This window comes from Hipposideros armiger, unplaced genomic scaffold (genome assembly GCF_001890085.2).
Source record: "Hipposideros armiger isolate ML-2016 unplaced genomic scaffold, ASM189008v1 scaffold_244, whole genome shotgun sequence".
In the NCBI taxonomy this organism is placed as follows: domain Eukaryota; kingdom Metazoa; phylum Chordata; class Mammalia; order Chiroptera; family Hipposideridae; genus Hipposideros; species Hipposideros armiger.
The window spans coordinates 2,218,548-2,240,058 of NW_017731594.1; the positions used below are offsets into that span (position 1 = coordinate 2,218,548).

The 21,511-nt window shown below is 33.7% G+C and overlaps 1 protein-coding gene across 3 annotated transcripts in view; it reads left to right on the forward strand.

The window, feature by feature from the left end:
* DPY19L2 (dpy-19 like 2) overlaps window positions 1-21,511 on the forward strand; it is a 65,293-nt gene that overhangs the window by 24,024 nt on the left and 19,758 nt on the right. For 2 of the 3 annotated variants that reach the window (XM_019655724.1, XM_019655722.1), the window contains 10 exons: window positions 778-869; window positions 2,990-3,089; window positions 7,497-7,574; window positions 8,427-8,513; window positions 9,008-9,067; window positions 13,434-13,514; window positions 13,917-14,018; window positions 15,101-15,172; window positions 16,704-16,750; window positions 21,293-21,317. In XM_019655724.1, the coding sequence (XP_019511269.1) occupies window positions 778-869; window positions 2,990-3,089; window positions 7,497-7,574; window positions 8,427-8,513; window positions 9,008-9,067; window positions 13,434-13,514; window positions 13,917-14,018; window positions 15,101-15,172; window positions 16,704-16,750; window positions 21,293-21,317 (744 nt within the window). The remainder of the gene's footprint in view (window positions 1-777; window positions 870-2,989; window positions 3,090-7,496; window positions 7,575-8,426; window positions 8,514-9,007; window positions 9,068-13,433; window positions 13,515-13,916; window positions 14,019-15,100; window positions 15,173-16,703; window positions 16,751-21,292; window positions 21,318-21,511) is intronic. The other variant, XM_019655725.1, reaches the window with a different exon arrangement.

The following is a 21,511-nucleotide window of genomic DNA, read 5'->3' on the forward strand; positions in this document are numbered from 1 at the left end:
CCATAATTCATCTTACAAGGTTTATAAATTTTGGTTTCTTGGAAGAGGAGCAATAACTTTCAAGGTTCTTGCAAGGTTATAAGAGCTTGGATTTGTTCTAGAATTTTCAAATTCTTGATATAAATCTTTTATAATTATTGATATAAAATTTTTATAATAGCCTCACCCATATGTCTTAGAAATACTTTTGAAGGCTATACAAAATTTAATTAATACTTTTATTATATGCATCACATTAGTGATTCCCAAATACTTCTAATTGTTTTCAGAAATAGTTAACTCTTTCAAAGGTATGTTTCACAAATTCAGAGACAATCTTAATTACTTATAATGTCTGTCTGTACTCTTTAAACTTGTCCTGTGTAACTTCTGTTGGTGTTTGTGAATGCCCCAGGTGACATTTGTTTAGATAATTTTCCAGGCATGTGTATATCTCAAAGCCGTGGGATACCAAGGTCATCACTGCAGAGCTGAAATGTGGAGCTGATTTTGGAGTCCCAGAATCCTCACTGCTCCAATACCTACCGTCCAGTTTGTCCTTTGTGTTTCCTGATGCGTGGCCTGGCATATCTTTCATGCACTTGGTAGTTAACGGTTCTCTACCTAATGTCTAGGTGCCTATTAAGAGAGCTACAGAATCTGAGAAGCTATGCCAGGCATTCACAAGTGAACGAGCCTAGTATTAGAATTATGAAAACTCTCCCAGTCATGCTTTTTAGATTAGTAATGTTTATTGCAGTGGAACACAGAGTGAAGTAAGCGTTTTATTGATTTCAGGCTACCCGTGTGATGTGGACACCGCCTCTCCGGGAAAGTTTCTCATATCCATTTCTTGTACTTCAGATGTTCATTTTAACTATGATTCTCAGGTAATTTTTACTTATAAAACAAATCAAAATAGGTGAAAATTAAGTTTTTAACAATATACTTCAACCTGTTAAGTTATAATTTCCAAATTTAGTTGCTATTGTTAGTTTTTTTTTAATTAAATGAATATCCAGTTAAGAAAATAATTAAAATACCATGCAAACATTTTTTTCCACTGAAGAGCCTAAACTATACTTTTTAGATAATTACCTTATGTTTTAATAAATCAGGATACAAGTGTTTATATATATGGCAAAGATTCAAAGGTTTTAAAAAACTATTGCTTTTTTTTCAAAACTTTTGTACTCTGACTCATGTGGTCTTGATCGAGCATTGATGTGTATTTCATGAGAAAAATGTCTTATGCACAAATGAATTCAAGAAATGCTAGATTAGGACTATATATTTTAATATATTTATGAATTTTTCCGAATTACTGATGTTTCTGGAGGTTTGACCAGAGTTTCATCTCAACTGCTTTTCTTGGACACATCTTTTTTTTTTTTTGCTGTTGAAATTAATTTTATAAGCCTTTCAGAAATTGAAGAGGTCTGTGAAATAGCGACAGCAGAGCCATAGATAGCAGAACACTATAAGTACCTTTATCATAGAAGTAACTTCCCTGAATGTTAGTGAGCTCGCTCCTTGACTGAAATGCTGACCCCTGTGTCCTCCAGACTCCGAGGCATCCCCATGCTTCACCTACTAGTGCCTGTGAGATTCTGCCTGTATTAAAACCATTTGTGTACATGCCGTCTTCTTTCCTAAAATTGTACATTTGTGAATCATGCATACATACACCAATGTCTACACAGACACTCAGTAGATTAAAATACTCCTGGAAGCAGGGAGATGCCATGTTTATCTCTCTAACCACAGAGCACTTAGCACACCACCATGCAGACATCTAAGGCTCTTACGTGAGCTTAAAGAAGGTAAACAGTGGCATACGGGGAGTGACTACCAACCTCGAGAAAGGTGCAGACTAACTCCTGATCTGTTACCCACGCGACAAGTTTATTTTTGGATTGAATTTGGATTTCAGAATCGGCGCTCCACCTGGATTTCTGTGTCTTTGCACTTTACTTCCTGTCAAATAATATGGAGGATGCTGCCCATTTATCCCCACTCGTTCCCATTCAGACTTCTAGAAAGATGGTTTATTTTCCATTTTTTATTTTTTGAACTTCTATTAGTCTGACCAGTCAGGGGTTTTGTGGAATGAAATGTGTTAATTAGTACATTTAGAATTGTATCCTTGCATGCATGTGGTCTATATATTCTGTAACTTTGCCAAAAATATGTTTGTTTGATAAATATAAGATAACTGAGTACTTAATAAATATGTTTTGTGATAATATTGCTAAACAATGTGAACATTTAAAATCTTGCTTTTGAAAAATTAGTTTCCATAGTATAAGAATTTATCAAAACCCAGTACTGTATTCACAGAAAGAACAGTTACAGTTTTATTATTTACACAAAATGTTTGCATTTCTTTTTTCATATTCTAAAAGATACTGAAGTCTTCTGTGGTAAAAGGCGTTAGTTGTTAATATCGTATATCTCATAATTGCACAATGGACATTTTAAACTTTAATATGCAGTAGTTTGTGTTCCATAATTCTTTTCAGGTCATTTAAATTTTTTTTCTTTAAAACCTTCTTATAATTATTAACTTATTATTTCACCAGCACTTAACACTTTTGTTTATTGCTTTTTAAAACCTAAAAGTGGTGGTTTATAAAAGCTATTGCTGCTCATATAAGGTAAACCCCTTGAGGTATGCAGCGTCAGTTCACATTCTATTTTCTGACCTACTTGTTGGCAAATTAAATTTTTAATGTCATACTTAGTTATAGGAAAATAAAATTTTATGTTTCAAATATTTTATTTACTGATAAAGTAGGTACACTATTTCATGTAAAGCCCTGATTTTGATTGTGTTGTGCTAAGCATTTTTATAATCCAAGTATATTTTCAGTTCTTTTTAATGAGCTTTTGTTGTCTTACATCAAAGATAATGGGATCATTAGATTTGATCATTTTGCAATTAGTCTTTCTGTTTGCTGATAGGCTGCTTTTATGGTAACACTTATTGGTGTCGCTTCTCTCCCTTAAGGACCTCGAACAGCAGTAGAACGCATTTTGCTGCACTTTGTCTTTCCAATGTCGCTTTTATGCTTCCCTGGCAGTTTGCTCAGTTTATACTTTTTACACAGGTAAGGTGATTTTAAACTGATTTAAGTTGAATGCAAGATGTACTTGGTTATTTTCTATACAAGTTTTAAAACTGTGATTATATTTGTATCCTAATAGATTTTCAAAATATGGAATAATTATAAAGTTTACATACATGAGTGGTTTTAAAAAAACAATCATGTAATTCTACGTCCTATTAGTGTATTGGATAGTTAGGCCGATATTAATGCCAACATGCAAAAGACTTCTTCCTATTATTTAAATTCACAATTTTTCTCGTTGGTATTTGATGTGATCTCTGTAAATCTGCCTGTAGATTTTCCTTTACCTTTGGAATTATTTTGGGTGCCAAGCTACACAACATGGTAAGGACCAGTTCTGCTCTGCGTGGTAAGGGGTTTCTGCTTCTAATGCAGCTAAATGGTGGCCATTTTGTCTGAAGAGCAGAATCTTACTGGACACCCTTTCTCAGAGCTTTAATCATGATGTTACTGGAGTGAACTGAGGCCATATTCTGTTTCCCCAACAACTAATTAATGACAAGAAACTGAGCTGGAGAAACAGGGAGTAAAAGGTGAATGAGTGATGATGGAATTTCGTGATACTAAGATTTTGTTTTAGAATTTCTTTCCGCCTAACAAATAAACACTGATAATCATTATGTTCCTTATTGGCAGTGAGAAATTCTGCCAAGAAGCCTTGTGCTGCCAGTAGTACAAAGAATGAAATTATAATCTCAACTTAATTGGTGCTGCATGTTTAAAGCATGTTCAAAACACTCTCTTGGCTTTACTTCCTTATAGTTGACCCTTTCAGGGTGTAACACAGAAATTCTATGGTTTCCATTATTTGCACATGCCAACAAAGTAGAATAGATTTCTCATGTGCATCACTGCATTTAAAGCAAATTTATTAATCCACTGGTGCTGAGGAAACTGTTTAAGTGGCTCTTTTGATAATTTTGATATTGCCTTCATGATTTTCTAGGCATTCAAAAGGTATACTAGGCTTTAGTGGGGTTTCTTCTTTTTTTATTGTGATATAATTGAAATATCACATTATGTAAGTTTAAGGCGTACAACAGTGTTGATTTCATGCACTGTTATATTGCAGTATGATTCCCACCTGATATCACCATAGTGGTAGTGAACACCTCTATCAAGTCACATAATTATTATTTTTTTATTTTGTGGTGAGGGCATTTAAGAGCTAGCCTCTCAGCAACTTTAAAGTATATTATACAGTGCTGACTGTTATCACTGTGCTGTGCTTTAGGTCTCCAGAACTTATTCATCTAGTTGCAAGTTTGTGCCCTTAAACATCTCGTATTCCCCCAGCCCCCAGCCCCTGGTAACTTTTCTACTCTCTGTTTTTACCTGTTAGGCTTTTTTTAGATTCTCTATATAAAGTGATGTCATACTCATACAGTATTTGTCTTTCTCTGACTGTTCTCACTTAATATAATGCCCTCAGGGTCCACTGAGTTGTTGATTTTCTTTATGCTTATGGCTGCATAATATTCATACCCATATCACAGCTTCTTGATTTGTTCGTCAACAGACACTTAGGTTATTTCCATAGCTTGACTATTGTGAATAATGCTACAGTGAACATGGAAGTGCAGATACCTCTTCGATACTCTGTTTCCGTTTCCTCTGTGTATATAGCCAGAAGTGGGATTGCTGGCTCATATAGAAATAGAATATTACTTGACCATAAGAAAAGATGAAGTACGGCCATTTGTGACAACATGGATGGATCTTGAGATTATTATGCTAAATGAAATAAGTCAGACAGAAAAAGTCAAGAACCATATGACTTCACTCATATGTGGGTAAAACTGAAAGCAACAAACAGACAAGACAAACAAAAACTCATAGACACAGGCAACAGTTTAGTGGATGCCAGAGGGTAAGGTGGGAAGGGGGGTGAAAAAGGGTACAGGGGGTCAAATATATGGTAATGGAAGGAGAACTGACTCCAGGTAGTGAACATTCAATGCAATAAATAGATGATGTATTAGAATTGTACACTTGAAACTTATATAATTTTATTGACCAACGTCACCCAGTAAATTTTATAAAAAATAAAAAATAAAAAAAGAGTTCTTAGTATATTTTGCATACCAGACCTTTATCGGGTACGGGTTTTGCAAAGATGTTCTCACAGCATCTAACTTCTCTTAATTTTCTTAATAATGTCTTTTGCAGAGCTGAGGTTTTTTTAATTTTAAGGAAGTCTAATTCATCAACTTTTTTCTTTCATGCATCATGGTTTTGATGTTATATCTAAAAACCTATACTCAAACAAGTTCACCTGGATTTTCCTCCTGTGTTAGCTTTCAGAAGTTTTATAGTTTGTTTTTCACACATACTCATAAGACTAAGATCCATTTTGAGTTAATTTTTTTTGAAATGTGTATGGTCTAGGTCTAGAATCATTTTTTTGTGCATGGGTGTCCAAGTCTTCCAGCACTGTTTGTTAAAAAGTCTGTCATTTCTCCACTGAATTACCTTTGCTCCCTTGTCAAAGCTCAGTTGCCTGTAACTGTGTGGATCTGTTTCTGGGTTCGATTTTATCCCATTGATCAATTATCTGTTCTTTCTCCAATACCATGCTGTCTCAATTACTGCAGCTTTATAGTAAGCCTTAAAGTCAGTTAGTCTTCAGCTTTTTATAAGAGCTTTCTCTTTGCCTTTGGCTTTGAGCAGTTTTTACTATGATATGCCTGAGTGTGGACAGGTTCGTTTGCTTGAATTTATCCTTTGTTGGGGATTTGTAATACTCTATGAATCAGTGTTTGATTTCTTATATAAATTTTGGGAACTTCTCAGGTCAAATCTCTTTAAATATAGTTTTTACTTAATTGCCTTATCCCTTTCTGAGATGTAAAGTAAAATATATTAGATGTTTATACTACATGCTCTATATCACTCATGGTCTTTGATGTATTTTTCATCCCTTTGTCATTTTATGCTTTTTCTAGGTATTTGCTTCTGAACTGTCTTTCAGCTTGCCACTTCTTTGGTTGTATTTAACCTGCTTTTAAATCCATCTTTGACTTCTTAATATTTGTTACTGTAATATCTCGCTGTACATTTTCAATTTGATTCTTTTTTTTATGGTGCCCAGTAGTATCCTAGAACTTTCAATCCTGTTTGCTATTTCTTTGCACATGTCAAACATAAAGTCTATATCTGATGATGCCAGACATGTTTTAATTGTTTTGAAATTTTATTGGGGAACAGTGTGTTTGTCCAGGACCCATCAGCCCCAAGTCAAGTAGTTGTCTTCAATCTAGTTGTGGAGGGTGCAACTCACTGGCCCATGTGGGAATCGAACCAGCAACCTTGGTGTTATGAGCCTGCGCTCTAACCACCTGAGCTAACCGGCTGCCCCCAGACATGTTTTTGAATGATTTGTGAGCTAAGAGAGGTTTTTACATTTTTAAGTATTGTTTTAAAAAAATAGAAGAATACAGGTCCTTGAATAACATCATTTCTTTCAGTGTTGTTTTGTTGTAACATTGATGAGATTCCGTAAGAACTTAACTCTTATTTATATCAATTAGCCTATGGTAAAACTTTTCACTATATGTCATTTTGCTTAAAGTCAGAGAATCTCGATGATGTTAAGTGAGGACTTACTATATACAATAGAGACTATATATGCCCCACAACATGTAACATAATTACTCTCCGGCTTTTTACATAAAACATTTGCTGACCCCTGAACTAGATTCTTTATGAATCTGTTTCTTTTGTGTTTGTGATCATGTCTTATCTCTTCCTGTATCTAGTTAGTTTTGATGTGATATTAGATATTGTAAATGAACAATTGTGTAGTTAATTTGAAACTATGTTGATATTAACATCTTCCAGAGAAGATTAAATTTGCTCCCAGCAGACAAATAAAGGTATTAGCAATCTTGAATCACTCATGCAGTCAGAGAAAGAGATAATTCAAAGGTAGGCTTCAGTCTCTCTGAAGGTATTTAATTCCTGGTTCTACTTACAGTATACCCCTTTGGACCCCCAAACTGAAGCCTGAGGATTTAGCGGGAATCTCATTCTTGGTGTGTCCTCACTGCTGAATCTATGAAAATCTCTTAACTACCACGCAACTGGCAGGCATCTACTACTATTGGAATTGGCAGATGCCTTTGGGAGAAAAGTGACCGTTTTCACCTTTTCTCTGGTCTCAGCTATCTAATGCTTTTTTGCCTTGTTAGTAATCTGTGGCTTTCATACAGATATTTTCCCTAGCTATTCCAGTTGTCAGTGAGAAGAATTTTGGTTGAAATTACTTTAGCTATCATTATTAGAATAAATATGACCCTCCTCTTATATTTACTTTGCTAATGAATAGTGAAATATTTGTTGTCTACATTTTTTTCACTTTTTTGTTTTTTAATATTTTTATTTCAGATAGCTTCATTATTTCCCATGTTTGTTGTGGGGTACATTGAGCCAAAGAAGTTTCAGAAGATCATTTATATGAACATGGTAACACTTTTCATATTTATAAGTCAAATATTAAAATAAGATCTCAGGTTTATAAAACAGAAGTGATTCTGTTTTATGGGGTACCTTCTCTCAAGTAGTATTTAATACATATAATTTTGATAGTATCCAGAAGGTAAACATGAAATGTACATTATAGATACCATATTATAACATTGTACTTTCAACAACAGTATAGGAGTTTTTCACTATTTTTTTATTTATATGTTTTATTTGTTATTATTTTCATTACTTTTGAAACTGCCATTTCTCCCTGAGACCTGAAATTTCTAACACTGTACATGAATATGACACTATGTAAATTTTATTGTATTTTTGTTTTTATCTTAGTTTTCAAGCATATCTCCCTTAGGAATATAAAAATAAATATCTTCTCGATAAGTACATAAAATAAAGCATCATTAGTGATAGAAATGCTCAGGTAGTCCAACAAAAATAAGATTAAAAAGTTAATACTTATAACTAAGTCTTATTATATCACTCCATTATTAAATTAATTGAAGCAGTATTTTTTTCATTTCCTTTGAACCAAGTAGCAGATAGAGAAAAAATTAAATTATGCTGTATAGAATTTATGGTGTTGAAAATACTGGCTTGTTAGAAAAGTCATGACATTTTTTTTTCTATGTTTTTTGTTGCAAAAATGCTTCATGACTTTTCCGACAACTCAATACTTGTGTAGAAATCCTATTATCATTTGTCCAAGATCTATTTATTAATCTTATTTATGCAAATAAAGTTTGTATTAGAAATCACCATTTGCCTGTAGACAAAGTGTGCATTCTGATATATATCTAATAATGATAAAACATATTTCTTTTCTTCAATTTTCAGATGTCAGTTCTCCTTTGTTTTGTGTTGATGTTTGGAAACCCAATGTATTTATCTTCTTACTATTCTTCATCTTTGTTAATGACATGGGTAAGTGTTTGGTAAGCTCATGAAGGTTTTTTTTAACCTGTCAAGTAACAGGTTTAACCCACCCGATATAGGTTTAGGGGAATAAATAGGGCCCTTTCCTGATTATTACTCACATGAAAAAGTTTTTCCCGAATAACTCCCATTCTCTATCTCATCCTTGAAAAATAACATGGTACAAAGTTTACCTTTTTAAAGCAATGCCCAAGTAAATATTTTAAAAAACAATTGTAAGAAGACTTACTTTTAGAATATGCCATAATTTATGATAAAAATTAGTTATTTCCTCCTCAGTCACTTCAGTAGGCTAAATACTTATTGCAGTGACACTGCCACTGCTCAAACACATTTTGGAACACCTGAGAATTGCCTTTACAAACTTTTGAATATCCGCAATGGTGGCAAATCTTTGTCTTTCAAGGGTGGATTTGATTTTTGGAAATGACCAAAAAGTCTTAAATGTTAATTTGCTTTCTTTTGCATCATATGCATTTTAGGTGATCATTCTAAAGAGAAATAAAATTCAAAGATTGGGAGTTTCCGAACTCAACTTTTGGGTAAGATTCAACATTTGTAATGCAATTTCTATAAACTGAGTAAATTGATGTACTTCAAAGTTGAATGATTTAATGATTTAGAGTTAATAAATTTTATAAATAGCTACTTGCTTATGGTGGGAAATAGTCCTTAGTAGCATCTACAAGTCATTTTTAAGAAATTCATTCGTTTCAGTACCACTCTCAGTCCTTTCTTTACTTTTCATTATTTTATAACCCCACCACCTTGCTATTAAAATTTCTTTCTATTTGCCTGGAGTTTCTCTCTTTAAATTTACTAACCCTCTCTTCAAAATGACTAAGTTTGTAGTTCTGTCCCCACTTTCCCTTTTTCTTTTCTCTTCATCTGTCTATTATCTATCTCCCCTTCTGCTTCCAAAAATACTAGACTCTAGTATTTTTGTCCTTTTAACATTTTCCCTACAATCTCCCAGCATCTTCTTATTTCAACTTAGACACTGCCTAACCTTTGTTTGACTTCTTCCCAAATATACACATGGATGGCCCAAGTTACCTCTGTTTGTGTGTTTTTGTTTCTAAGTAAGATAAGTATATTATTAGATAGGCACTGCAATTACTAATTATCATATCAGCAGATGCCATTCCTTTTTTCTGGGTCTTTCATATAATTCTATTAAAAAATAAAATGTATCATATTGAAGAACTATGTGATTCTATAGTGTATATTGATAGGATAAAACTGGAAAAATTTTGGCAAGGTAAGTTTCTAGTCAGAATACAAAGGAAAAAAAATGGAACTAGTTGCCAGTTTTTCATTGCTTGAGGCATTCTCCCGTTCCTTATGGTGAAAATGTAGAAATATTTGTACATGAAGTTATTGGATGATATGACCCTTCTAATATATGAATTTTTTTACTTCAGAAAAAATGGTAATGGTTGTTTTTAAAAGATTAAACCAAGAAATCAATGGAAAATTCAAAGATTGTTATTTAATAACTGAACTCAAAAGAAAGTCAAAATTTCAATTATAAACTATTGAAAAATGACAACAAATAGAATAGAGTCCATGGACATTTAGGGAATTCTGCCAAAGCTGTGCTCAGAGGAAAATTTATTGTCTTAACTATTTTCAATTTTAGAATGGAAAAAATAAGAGTTAACTTAAGCTTTCCATTCCAAAGGAACAAAATTCTAAGGAGAGAAAAGTTGAGATACAATGAATGTTCAGCTTATATTTATATTTTGAAACTGGTATAATTGATATTGTCAGTCTCTTGCAAAAGGGAGAAATAAATAATGGTAGTCATCTAAACAAACAACACAAAAGATAATTTGGGTTTTTATAGCCTTTTTTTTTTTTTTACAGAAGATAGTCAAAAAAGAAGGAAAAGCAATGCTTTTTGTGAACTAGTGCTTTTTCTTACAAAAAACCCCAAAAACCTCTTTTATTTATTTCTCCAAGTAATTCTTTCATGGTAGTGGAATAACGATTATATTGCATATCTTACTCTGTCATAATTGGAAAATTTGAAAACAAAGACGTTCTTAGTTTTTTTTATACTGAATGGCAGTAGAACAATACATAAAAATTGTCACTTATGATTGATCAGAGTCCATTTTTAATATTCTTTACCATCATGTGGTAAGTTGGATAAAAGATTTTTTTTTTGGTCTTCCTAGGTATTAAGGCATCTCTATTTTTAGCTTCTTTGTATCTTTAGCAAAGATAAGTACAACATAAAACTTAAGCAAGTTACTTTTAACCTAATTGAAAATTATAGTTTAATAGGAGCAAATTCAATATTTAATGAGAGATTTGAATTTTTGGTTGCAAGGTAATTAATGAACTGACTAATGCTGAAATTTACTCAGACACACCAAGGGAAGCTGTGTGTGTCATGAGAGATGAGAATCCTTCAAGAAAGGAAACAGCATCTCACTGGTAACCTAAAGCCCAATACTAAGGTCAGGCAAGGACAGCCATGTGAAAGGCTATTCTTACTCATGAACATAGATTCAAAATTCTACCTAGATGAAAAATATTTTATGGATATAAAAATATGAAAGAAAAAAGTAGCAACTCAAGAACAGCCACCATATATATACATCAAATTGGATTATATTTGATCAAATTGGATTTATCCCAGGAATGCAAAGATGTTTCTGGAAAACCCATAAATGTACATTATCACACTAACAGGTTAAAGGAGAAAAATACTTTAGGATAATCATATTAGATGCAGAAAATGAATTTGATAAAACTCAACTCCCAGTTATGACAAAAACTCTCAGTACAGTAGAAATAGTAGAGAGTTTTCTTAACCCAATAAAATACTTCAGCATTCATTCTTAACAGTTCAGGTATTTGGAGTGTTCAGTTTAAAATAAATATCAAGGAAAATATGTTTTTTTGACATTTTATTAAAGGTCCAAGCTATCACAATAAAGCAAGAAAGTAAATAACAGAAATTGGAAAGAAATGGAAAGGAAGAATAAAAATTCATTAAAATACCATTATGTATATAGGAAACATAAAATAACTTTCATACAAATTAATAGAAATTATAAGAATTCAGTAACATGGCTAGATATAAGATTAATATTCAAAAGTCAGTTATATTTCTATTCTCTGGCAACAAACAGAAAACATGTATTTAAAAATATGCCATGTATATTAGGAAGAAAAAATACATAGTGTCTAAATAAATCTAAAAAAATACACTATTTGCTTGGGAAAATTATTTTTAAATTGTTAAGACAAATAATATCAAAATAAATGGAAAAATAGACCATGTTCATGCCTAGGGAGACTCTATGTAAGTAATGTCAGTTCTGTCTAGTTGATGTTTGGATTCAAAGTAATCATAACAAGATTATCTTGCAGGTCACTTTTCAATGAATGATGCTGTAATAATTTGTTATATATATGGAAAAACTCACATCATACATAAATATCAGTTGCAGACTTGGCCATTGTGAATCTTCTCAAGCTAGACTTTTTTTCCCTGTTTGATCTGTCTTCATAATTATTTATGTATGCGCTTCCTTACATGATGGCCCAACGAGATGCTGCAGGCTCATCTTGTATTTTCATTGCCCCACCTCTGGAACCAGCCATTTCCCCCAGAATCCCTAGCTCCTTTAAGTGTAGGATGGTATTTAGAAGCCAGCACCTGAGTGGTGAGTACTCTCATTGCTACCGGGCTGTCCTTTCTTCAGAACCCTTTCATTGTATGTGTCTGTATGTGTACTCATGTGCGTGTATCTATATGTATGAAATCTGTATGTATGAAATAATTTCATAACTATACCTCCAGTTCCAGTACAGTGCTATGGGAAGATAGAACTATAGAAATTACCATTCTAAATATCAGAGGAAAAACAGATTGGAAATAAAATCATAGAGGCTCAGGGACCTGTGGAACAATAACAGAAGGTCTAATATTTGTATCATTGAAGTTCCACAAGGAGAGGAAAAAAAGAGTGGGACTGAAAGAGTGTTTGTAGAAGTAATGGCTGAAAACTTCTTAAATTTGGTAAAAGACATAAGTCTATAGAGTCAAGAAACTGAGTGAATCCTAAGAATGATAAACCCAACAAATTCCATGCCAAGACTCATCATAAACTTCTGAAAACTAAAGAAAACGAAAGAAGTTTGAAAGCAGGCAGACAGAAATGAAGGGTAAAACTGAATCACAGCCAACTTCCGACTTGAAACTATGGGGGCCAGAAGGCGGTGGCACAACTTTTATCAACTACATCCAGTTTTTGTAGGAACGTATTTTTTTATTTTTATTTATTTTATTTTATTTATTTATTTTTTTAAAGATTTTTATTGGGGAGTTGGGGGGATGGGAACAGTGCTGGGAAATTGGGGGAAGGGGAACAGACAAGTTGCTGTCGTTTTGTTCTTCAGTCTAGTTGTGGAGGACGTTGCTTCACTGGCCCAAGTTGGCACCATCATTGCGCTCTTCCCGGGCGAGGCAGATCAGTCGCCGGCTTCTGGACGGCCGCTCACTGCAGCTGCTGGCTGCTCACGCTGGCTGCTGGCTACATACGGTAGCCCATGGCAACCCACTGCCACAGGGGCTACAGCCTACGCCGTCGCCGGCGACTCACAGCAGCCCAGCTCCAGACTGAGCTGTTGTTCAGCATCTTAGCTGTGGAGGGCAGTGTCACTGGCCCTCATATGTGGGATCCGAACCGGGGCCCTCTGGCATCCCAAGCGAGTTCTTAACCATCGCGCCACTCGGCCGGCCCAGGAACGTCTTTTTTTAGTCCTCATCAATAATACCCCTCACATGATTAAAATTTTTCTATGTCATTTATTGATACAATCAAATATTTTAACTGAGTAATTTTTAGTACCTGACTTCTGTTTATGTTTATTTTATTTACTTTTTAGCTCATTCAAGGTTGTGGTTGGTTTTGTGGAACAATCATTTTGAAATTTCTGACATCTAAAATCTTAGGCGTTTCAGACCATGTAAGTACCTTCTAGTTAAAACATAAAAATGTCTGTAAATATGTACCTGAACGAAAACTTTGAAACCACCTATTTTTGCCTGGAGGTTAAGTGCCTTCGTCAAGGTCCCCAAGCTAGTTATTGGCTCAGCAAATGCTGATTTTAGCTCACCGTTTACATTGCCTCCTGTTTATTTTATCTGACCTCTTTCAGCTTTTCATTGCTCTTGATATTTCCCTTTGTTTTCGTGTTTTTTCACTCAGCACATAGCACGTTTGTTCATCTGTTTTTTTTCTTTTGAGGGACATCCATGTACCTTGGATTTATCTGTTCTGTAGACTTTATTGCTATTATATCAAATTAGTTGTTATTGACTGTAATTATTTGTGTAATTTTAATTTGTTTTACTCTCTTTCCTTTCAGATTCGTCTGAGTGACCTTATAGCAGCCAGAATCTTAAGGTTTACAGATTTTGATACCTTAATTTACACCTGTGCTCCTGAATTTGACTTCATGGAAAAAGCGGCATGTTTTTTTTTTTGTTTTTACTTTCTCTACAGTTATGATGGGTTTTTTGCTCTTAAGTTTTCCTTTCAATCTGAAACTCAAAATTTATATTTAGAAACACCCAACTTACTTACCCTATGCATTTTTTACTATACTATTTGCTAAACATAAGGCCTTCTTCACCTGTTTTGTTATGTGTAAAATTGGTAAGCAGTGGCTCCTATCTTAAAGAGTTATCGATGACGGTTAAATAAAATAATCCAGAGATAGCACTTAACATACTATATGATGATCCACAGTGAATTACTATTTTGACAGTTCAATTACTTTTAATAATCTAGGTCAGTTGGAGGTATGGGACCACTCAGGAAAAATAAATCCAAATTCTTGTTTAGGTTTTTAGAAAATTTCAGTTTCATTTCACTTAATACCCAAGTATTACAAAAATTATTAACAAGCTATTGCCAAGAGACATATATTACTAATCATACATTAGTCTTTCATGTCTCCAACCAGTTGTGCATTCATTCAAAAACTGTCATTGGCCACAATTACTTGTGAGGCAGTTTGTTGTAGAACTACAGTGCAGAAAATGACTCGGTTCCTGTAATGTCGTTACATGGTATATCACTCCCTGTCACAATAATAGGTCATGAAAATTATTTAGCTGCTGATATTATTTCAGTACGTATTCATCCTTACAGTAAGTACTTAGGCTACCTTTCTTCCTTTCTTCCTTATTCTAATTTCACAAATGGAAATAATGGAACTTTGCAGCCTAGTGATCAGTAAACACATGTTATACAACTTAATATTATGTAAATAAAAGAAAGATAAAACCAGATAGGAAAAAATAATAGACATAGCTAGTTTTGGGTTTAATAGTGTTATCATTAAAATTTTTGATAAATTTGTGAAACTGTTTTTATAATTTTGATTCTTGTATAAGGACATGAAGATTGATAAATATATATTCTGTTAATGACAAAGATATTTTTACTTGTAAGAAATTGTATTATGACACTCAATTTGATGTGGATTTTTACTCATTTACAATTTAATAAATTCAAATCAATTTTGAATAATTTGTTTTATTTCAGACTCCCATGAGATACACAAAGACGTTACTACTTCCAGTTGTTATGGTGATTACTTATTTTATCTTTAAAAAGGTATTTTAAAAAATTTTTATCACTTGCTTTTGGGTTCAAGATAAGGACTCACAGTAGATTAATGCTGAAAGCTCAGAAGTCTGTCTTATTTTTAGGATGAACTCTTCCCCTCCCTAAAACATTTTTTTTATTCAGATCTTTCTTTAGTATTATATGATTTTTTAAAGAAAGCCACATTATGAAAGATATTCTTATTTATTCTTTCAAAAAAAGTATCAATTGCCCACTATATGGCAAGAACAAAGTGTATAGCAGGTGCAAATACACATGTACACACACACACACACACACACACACATTCCTGCAGCCACTAAAGCTTAAATTCTTTCTGCTTCCATATAAACCCCTCAGTATTTCTTTGTTCTATTGTTGCTTATTTTTCGTCTCAAGGATATTTCTGATGTTCATTTGAAATCACTTCTGGGAAGGAAAGAAGGAGGGCATATACTGTATGATTGTCTTGTGATGCTATTGAACTTTGAACTCCTATAAATGCATACATTCTATCAACTATACCCTCAATAGGGTTTTGCTTGCCTAAGTGACTAGATTTCTTCATTCATGTCGTTTGACACATTCTTCCATGCAGGATGCTCTTGAATCAGTGGGAGGAGTTAAAAATTCTAAACTTAGATTTCATTTGAAATTAGAGTCTACATTTCACTATGTATTTTTTCAACATTTATCTGTGAGTATAAACCACACATCACGAGGAGTGCAAAATTCCAAGTTCCCTGTAATTTTCTCATCTTACCGTTTAAGTTGCATCTGATTGTTGCCAAAGCCTCTTTGACCATCTTTAGCCTCCACACTCCCTTTCACCCCTCCCTCTCTCCCACCCTCATCATCATCCGGCACTTTGGGATGAGTGCTCTTAAGCTTTCTGTAGCAGCAGTCACTTCAGGCTGAGATAGATCAGGGAAGCAGATATGCCATGGCTAATCTTACAATAATCAGGAGTTTGAGTGAAGTGGGAACAGAGACTGTGTAGCGAGATAGAGATAGATAGATGATAGATAGATAGATAGATAGATAGATGATAGATAGATAGATAGATAGATAGATAGATAGATAGATAGATAGATACAGAGACAAAGAGAAAGAGAGTGTGTGTATTGGTTTCCTCATTCCCTTGGAAGGTTAAGTAAGGTAAAACAGTCTCTGAAAGGACATGAAGGAAACTGCCTCCTTTGTGGAAATCAATCCCCCACCTGCAGTCCACCCCGCTCCCAGTAAAATATAAACTTAAACTCTAATAAGGAGTTACCCATATAGGGAAGTTTACAATTTTAGAACTGGAATGGACTTTAAAGATTTACTCCAACACCTTTTTTTTTTTTTTAATTAGAGAAAGTTATGACTTCAAGAAGTTATTTGTCTAGGGCAGAGCTGGGACTACACTTTTCCTGAGAACTCACTTTAACAACAAAAATACTTCTTTTTACCGAGGGTGTTTATGTTAATGAATCAAGGCATTTTAAATGTCACATAATTTCTTAGAAAAGTTTCATTGACTTGATTCTGTTCACAGACTTTCCGTGATACTTTATGTGTGTTATCGGCAAACACGTATCTAAGGTAATTATATCATGGTTGTTTTTAAATCATACTGTATTCAATTATTAAATTACTTACTATGTCAATTTTTCAAATGAATAGACATTAAACTTCAGCATTATGATTAAGAAAGGAGACAAGAACCAAACTTAGATGTTTTCTAAAAATAAAGACTGAATGTGTTATTCTTCTGGATCTCTTTTATATATTTGGGCCTGTTTTGGAGATATTTATATTTGTGAATTAACTCAAAATTTAAACTGATCTAGTTTAATTTTAATATATGACTAGAATTTAAAGTCAATAAACAGACATAAGCTAAAGTTTTATTTTGGTGATTTTTTTTTAACTTTCAGAGAAAGCATAATTATTTGTTTTTCTGAATATTCATGAAATGTTCATTTTTCTACATTTATTGTTAGAACTATTTGTCATACCACATTTTTGTGGTTTTAGTAAAGTCACTAGAATTATGGCATAAATATACACAAGAAAAATATAGCATAAATCACACACTGCTATAGGACATGAGAAGTAAATTGTGAACAAAACTTTTTTCTGAGAAAATGTTAACTTAGAATACATTTTATATTTGTAGATATGTTATTCAATTTGCTGTATTCAAGGAAATATATTTTTAGGACAGTTTTAGATTTACAGGAAAATTGTGAAGATAGTTCACAGAGTTTCCATGAACGCCATACCCCCCCCCATATTTTCAATAAACAGCTTTGTATGGATGTCAGAAGAGCTAATTAGAATCTTATGGATGAAACTGTTGAAATTGTTCAAACTATTTGTTGAAATAGTTTCCAAATCAAGGAGTTGATAGACCTGCTATACTTTGTTCTGTTCAGATGGAGCTCTTGACATCCTAAGAAGAGTTACAGAGCCCTGCAAACTATTCACATAAGGAATGCATGAGGGACCCGGGCAGGATATTTAAGTGGGAAATAGAGGCCTGAGTAGTACATAGAAGCTGTCTTCAGATATTTGGAAAGGTGTTATGTGGAAAAGGACACACATGAGGAGGTCAATGGGTAGAAGATACTTAGCTCTAAATAAGGAGATCTTTCTTAGTGATTAAATAAATACCTGAAAGTGACAGCCCTGTGTGTGTGTGGGCAGGAGGGGGGCCCTTTAAATTACAAAAATAGTACACAATTATAATAATGCATTCAGATAAAATAGTATATCAAGAAAAGAGAATGTTCCCCTCTCTTATATGTACTCCTCATTGGTGCTGATTGTAAAGGGCTTTCTGTGTATCATTCTAGAAAACACATACAAAAACACAGGTGTTTTTTTTTAAGTGGACTATAGTATCATTATTCTGTAAGTTATTATTTTGGTTTAGCGGTGTGTCTTGGGTATCTGCCTAGACTTTCCTCAAACTTTGTAATGGTCTCCATGTTTTAGGTTCATCATCATGAATGACTAGCGCGTACTTAGCCATTCCCACATCAGTGGACATTTAGATCATATTTATCTTTTTGTTGTGACAGCCATTGCTATGAGTAATAAACACCCTTGTACATGTACCTTTGCATACTATTTTAGAATTTAGAATATTTGAAATGGGACTGCTGGATCATAAGGTATGAATATTTTATGATTTGATAAATACTGAGAACTTACGATGATGAGAATGGAGACTACCCATTTCCCTGAATCTCATGAACACCTGTGTTATCAAATTTTTACTTTTCCTATCTGCTAGGTTTAAGAAAAGTAACTCATTTTATAAGTCTTTACCAGAGACATTTTATGTTTTTCCATATGTCTGTTCTCTATTTATATTTCTTCTTGACCATTTGAAAATTGATACATTACACACAAAACCTTTTGTCTTACATGTGCAACGTAATTTCTTCCAGGATATCAATTTATAGTTTATCAATGATCTTTGCCTTATGGAAGTTTAAAATGTTTATACAGTCACAACCATATTATTTTCTGTGTTCATTTGTTGCTTAGAAATGCTTCTCCACATCAAAATCATTAAAAGATTTCCCCATAATTTCTTTCATAATTTTCTTTGTCTAGAAATTTATAGATCTTCAATTTCTATTGGGTTGGTTACTGGAAAATTACTGCATTCCTTCGGTTGTGTCATGTTTTCTTGATTTTTCATGTTTCTTTTAGGCCTAAGTTGATGGGGCCATCACCTTTTCCTCTGGGGGTCTGCGTCCGCCATGGCTGTTGGTTACCTCAGTGGAGAAAGGTGCCGGCCAGTGGGATCCGTGCCGACAAACACTGTGGGCTCCTCTGCTGTGCAAGCTGCAGGGAGCCCATGGCTGTTGTGGGGGCCATTGAGGTGCTCACTGACAAAAGCTACTGGGGTCCTCGCAGAGCAGGTCTCCGGGGACCACTGCAGCACCCGCCCCATGGCTGAAACCCGCGGCCCTTGCCCCTCTTTGTTTATAGCTGTCTCCAGTGTCTCCGCTGAGCCAGTCTCCATAGCGATTCTTTGTGTGCAGCTCTTCTCTATTTTCTGCTCCATTGTGTTGCTGTAGGTTCATAATTTCACTCTTAAGTCTTTCTGAGGTGATTCCCGTTGGTGGATAGCTGTCCAATTGTTGTTCTTTGTGAAGAGTCCAAGGCTGCTCTCTCCTGCTCCGCTGTCTTGCTGACATTCTCCTTAATTTTCTATTTTACATGTAGATCATTAATCAATCTTGCATTCATTCCACAGTGTTGAATTCCCCCTCAAATGAGGAATTGTCCCAACACAATACTGTGTAATCTGTCTTTTCCCCAATCATTTGGAATGTCAGTTTTAATCACATACCAATTCTCATACGTACTTGATTCCGTTTTAAATTCTCTCTTATATTGAATTATTTGCTTGTTTCTGAGTCAGAACAACACAATTTCTTCTTTATTGTTATTGTTTTTCACATTTGCTTACATTGGCTTTATCAGGTAAACTTGGGAATAAATGTGTCTAGAATCCCCCAGGCACCCACCAGAGTCTCTTGGAATAGCTTTAGATTAATTCAAAGAGAATGTAATCTTTATATAATTGGTTCTCCAATCCAGTAGTATGGTGTATCTTTACTTATCAGTGTGGGCAAGTCATGTAATCGCTTCGTGCCCCAGTTTCCCTAAAATGGAAATAATAACCTTGATCTCACAGGGTTACTACATATACATACATACATATATATATATATATGTATGTATGTATATATATGTATATATATATAAGAAAAGTTAATGCTTGTAAAGTGCTTGGAACTTCTGGCAGCTTGTTCTAATTGTATGGATGCAATATCCTCTTAAAGTTTCTGAAGATAATAATTGGAATTTTCATTTAATACTTTCTTTTATTTCTTGCATTAACTCTTGTTTTCCAAGAGGCCAGTTCATTTGCTTATTTGTCATGTCTTTCTTTCATTCTATTTGTGCCTCATGATTCAGTTGTATATTTGTATTTTAAATTTAGTTTAATTTAAAATTTTAAATTAACTATTTAGATTTATTTGTATCGGTAGTTAATGTCAGGGCTCTTGGTGATTCATAATTATAATTATGAATAATTGTAATTCATAGTTATAATATCATAATTACTTACCTACCAGGCCTCTCGCTTGCACAGCTTACTACAGAATCTGTAGTGACTGGCAGATTTCAGGACCAGTGAGAACCCATCCATCCCCCACTACCCCCAACCTTGGCTGCAAAGTCAAGGAAGAACTGTGATGGAAACAAAGTAATTTGGTGATTGCACTACTGTCTGGAGAGGCCTTTCCCTGACTACCCTTGTTTTATTTATTTTTTTTAATCTCTAGATCTGTGTGGGCCCTTGAACTTCTTACTATCTTACTTCTCTCTCCACCCTCAAAATCCGTATTAGAAGGCCTCCGCATCCTGTAAAGCCTTTGTATGAAACTAAAGTATCTAGTCTTTTCAATGGGACATTAAAGTAGGCAGTCTTGTACTCTTGTATGAACCTAATATAAACTCTGAGAATAAAAACGGTATCAATGCTATTCACTCTGTGTTCTCTGCACAGTACCTAGAACACAGCAAATGTACCATAAAAATGTAGTAAATTTGTTAGATAACTTTTCTGGAACTAAAATATTTATGTTTTACCCAGTAACTTTTTTTCTAGAAATTTATCCTGAGAAAATACTCAGAGATGCTCACAATTTTATGTATAAGGATGTTATTTATAATTGTGAAAAATGAAAACAACTCAAAAGTCCAGCAGTGCTTCTTTAAATTATTGTATATACTGTACACGGTTGATATGTAATAGATTTTTTTTATTCATTTGTGTTTTCAGAGGTACAGTCTCCAGTAATCAATGAAACCTATTTTAACCAAAACCAGCTTTTTTATATACCTAACCAAAACCAGCTTTTTAAAATGGGATGACTATAAATGACATTTAAATTGCTATAATTTTTAATGATATTATCAAGTATTTTTATTTATGGCCCTAAGTAGTTTAGAGAGAATCAAATTGTTAAAATCTAAGAAGAAATAAAGCTTATTTTTATGTGATCATATTATAATGGACATTTATTAAACAGGGAATTTTTTTTTTTCCAGAAAACAGCTCCTTGAACATGGTGAGGTAAAGCTTTCATCTTAATCTCTGGGAGATTTGTATACTAACTTCTAATTTAAGGATAATTCACCAAGTTGTAACCCACTGCTGAGCCCTGTCAGCAGTGCTGGAGTGGGTCAGCCATGGTGGTAAATTTCTGCTGATCTTTCTCACACTTTAATCTGCTCTGTTTTGAACAGTAGTAAGGATTTGACAGCCTG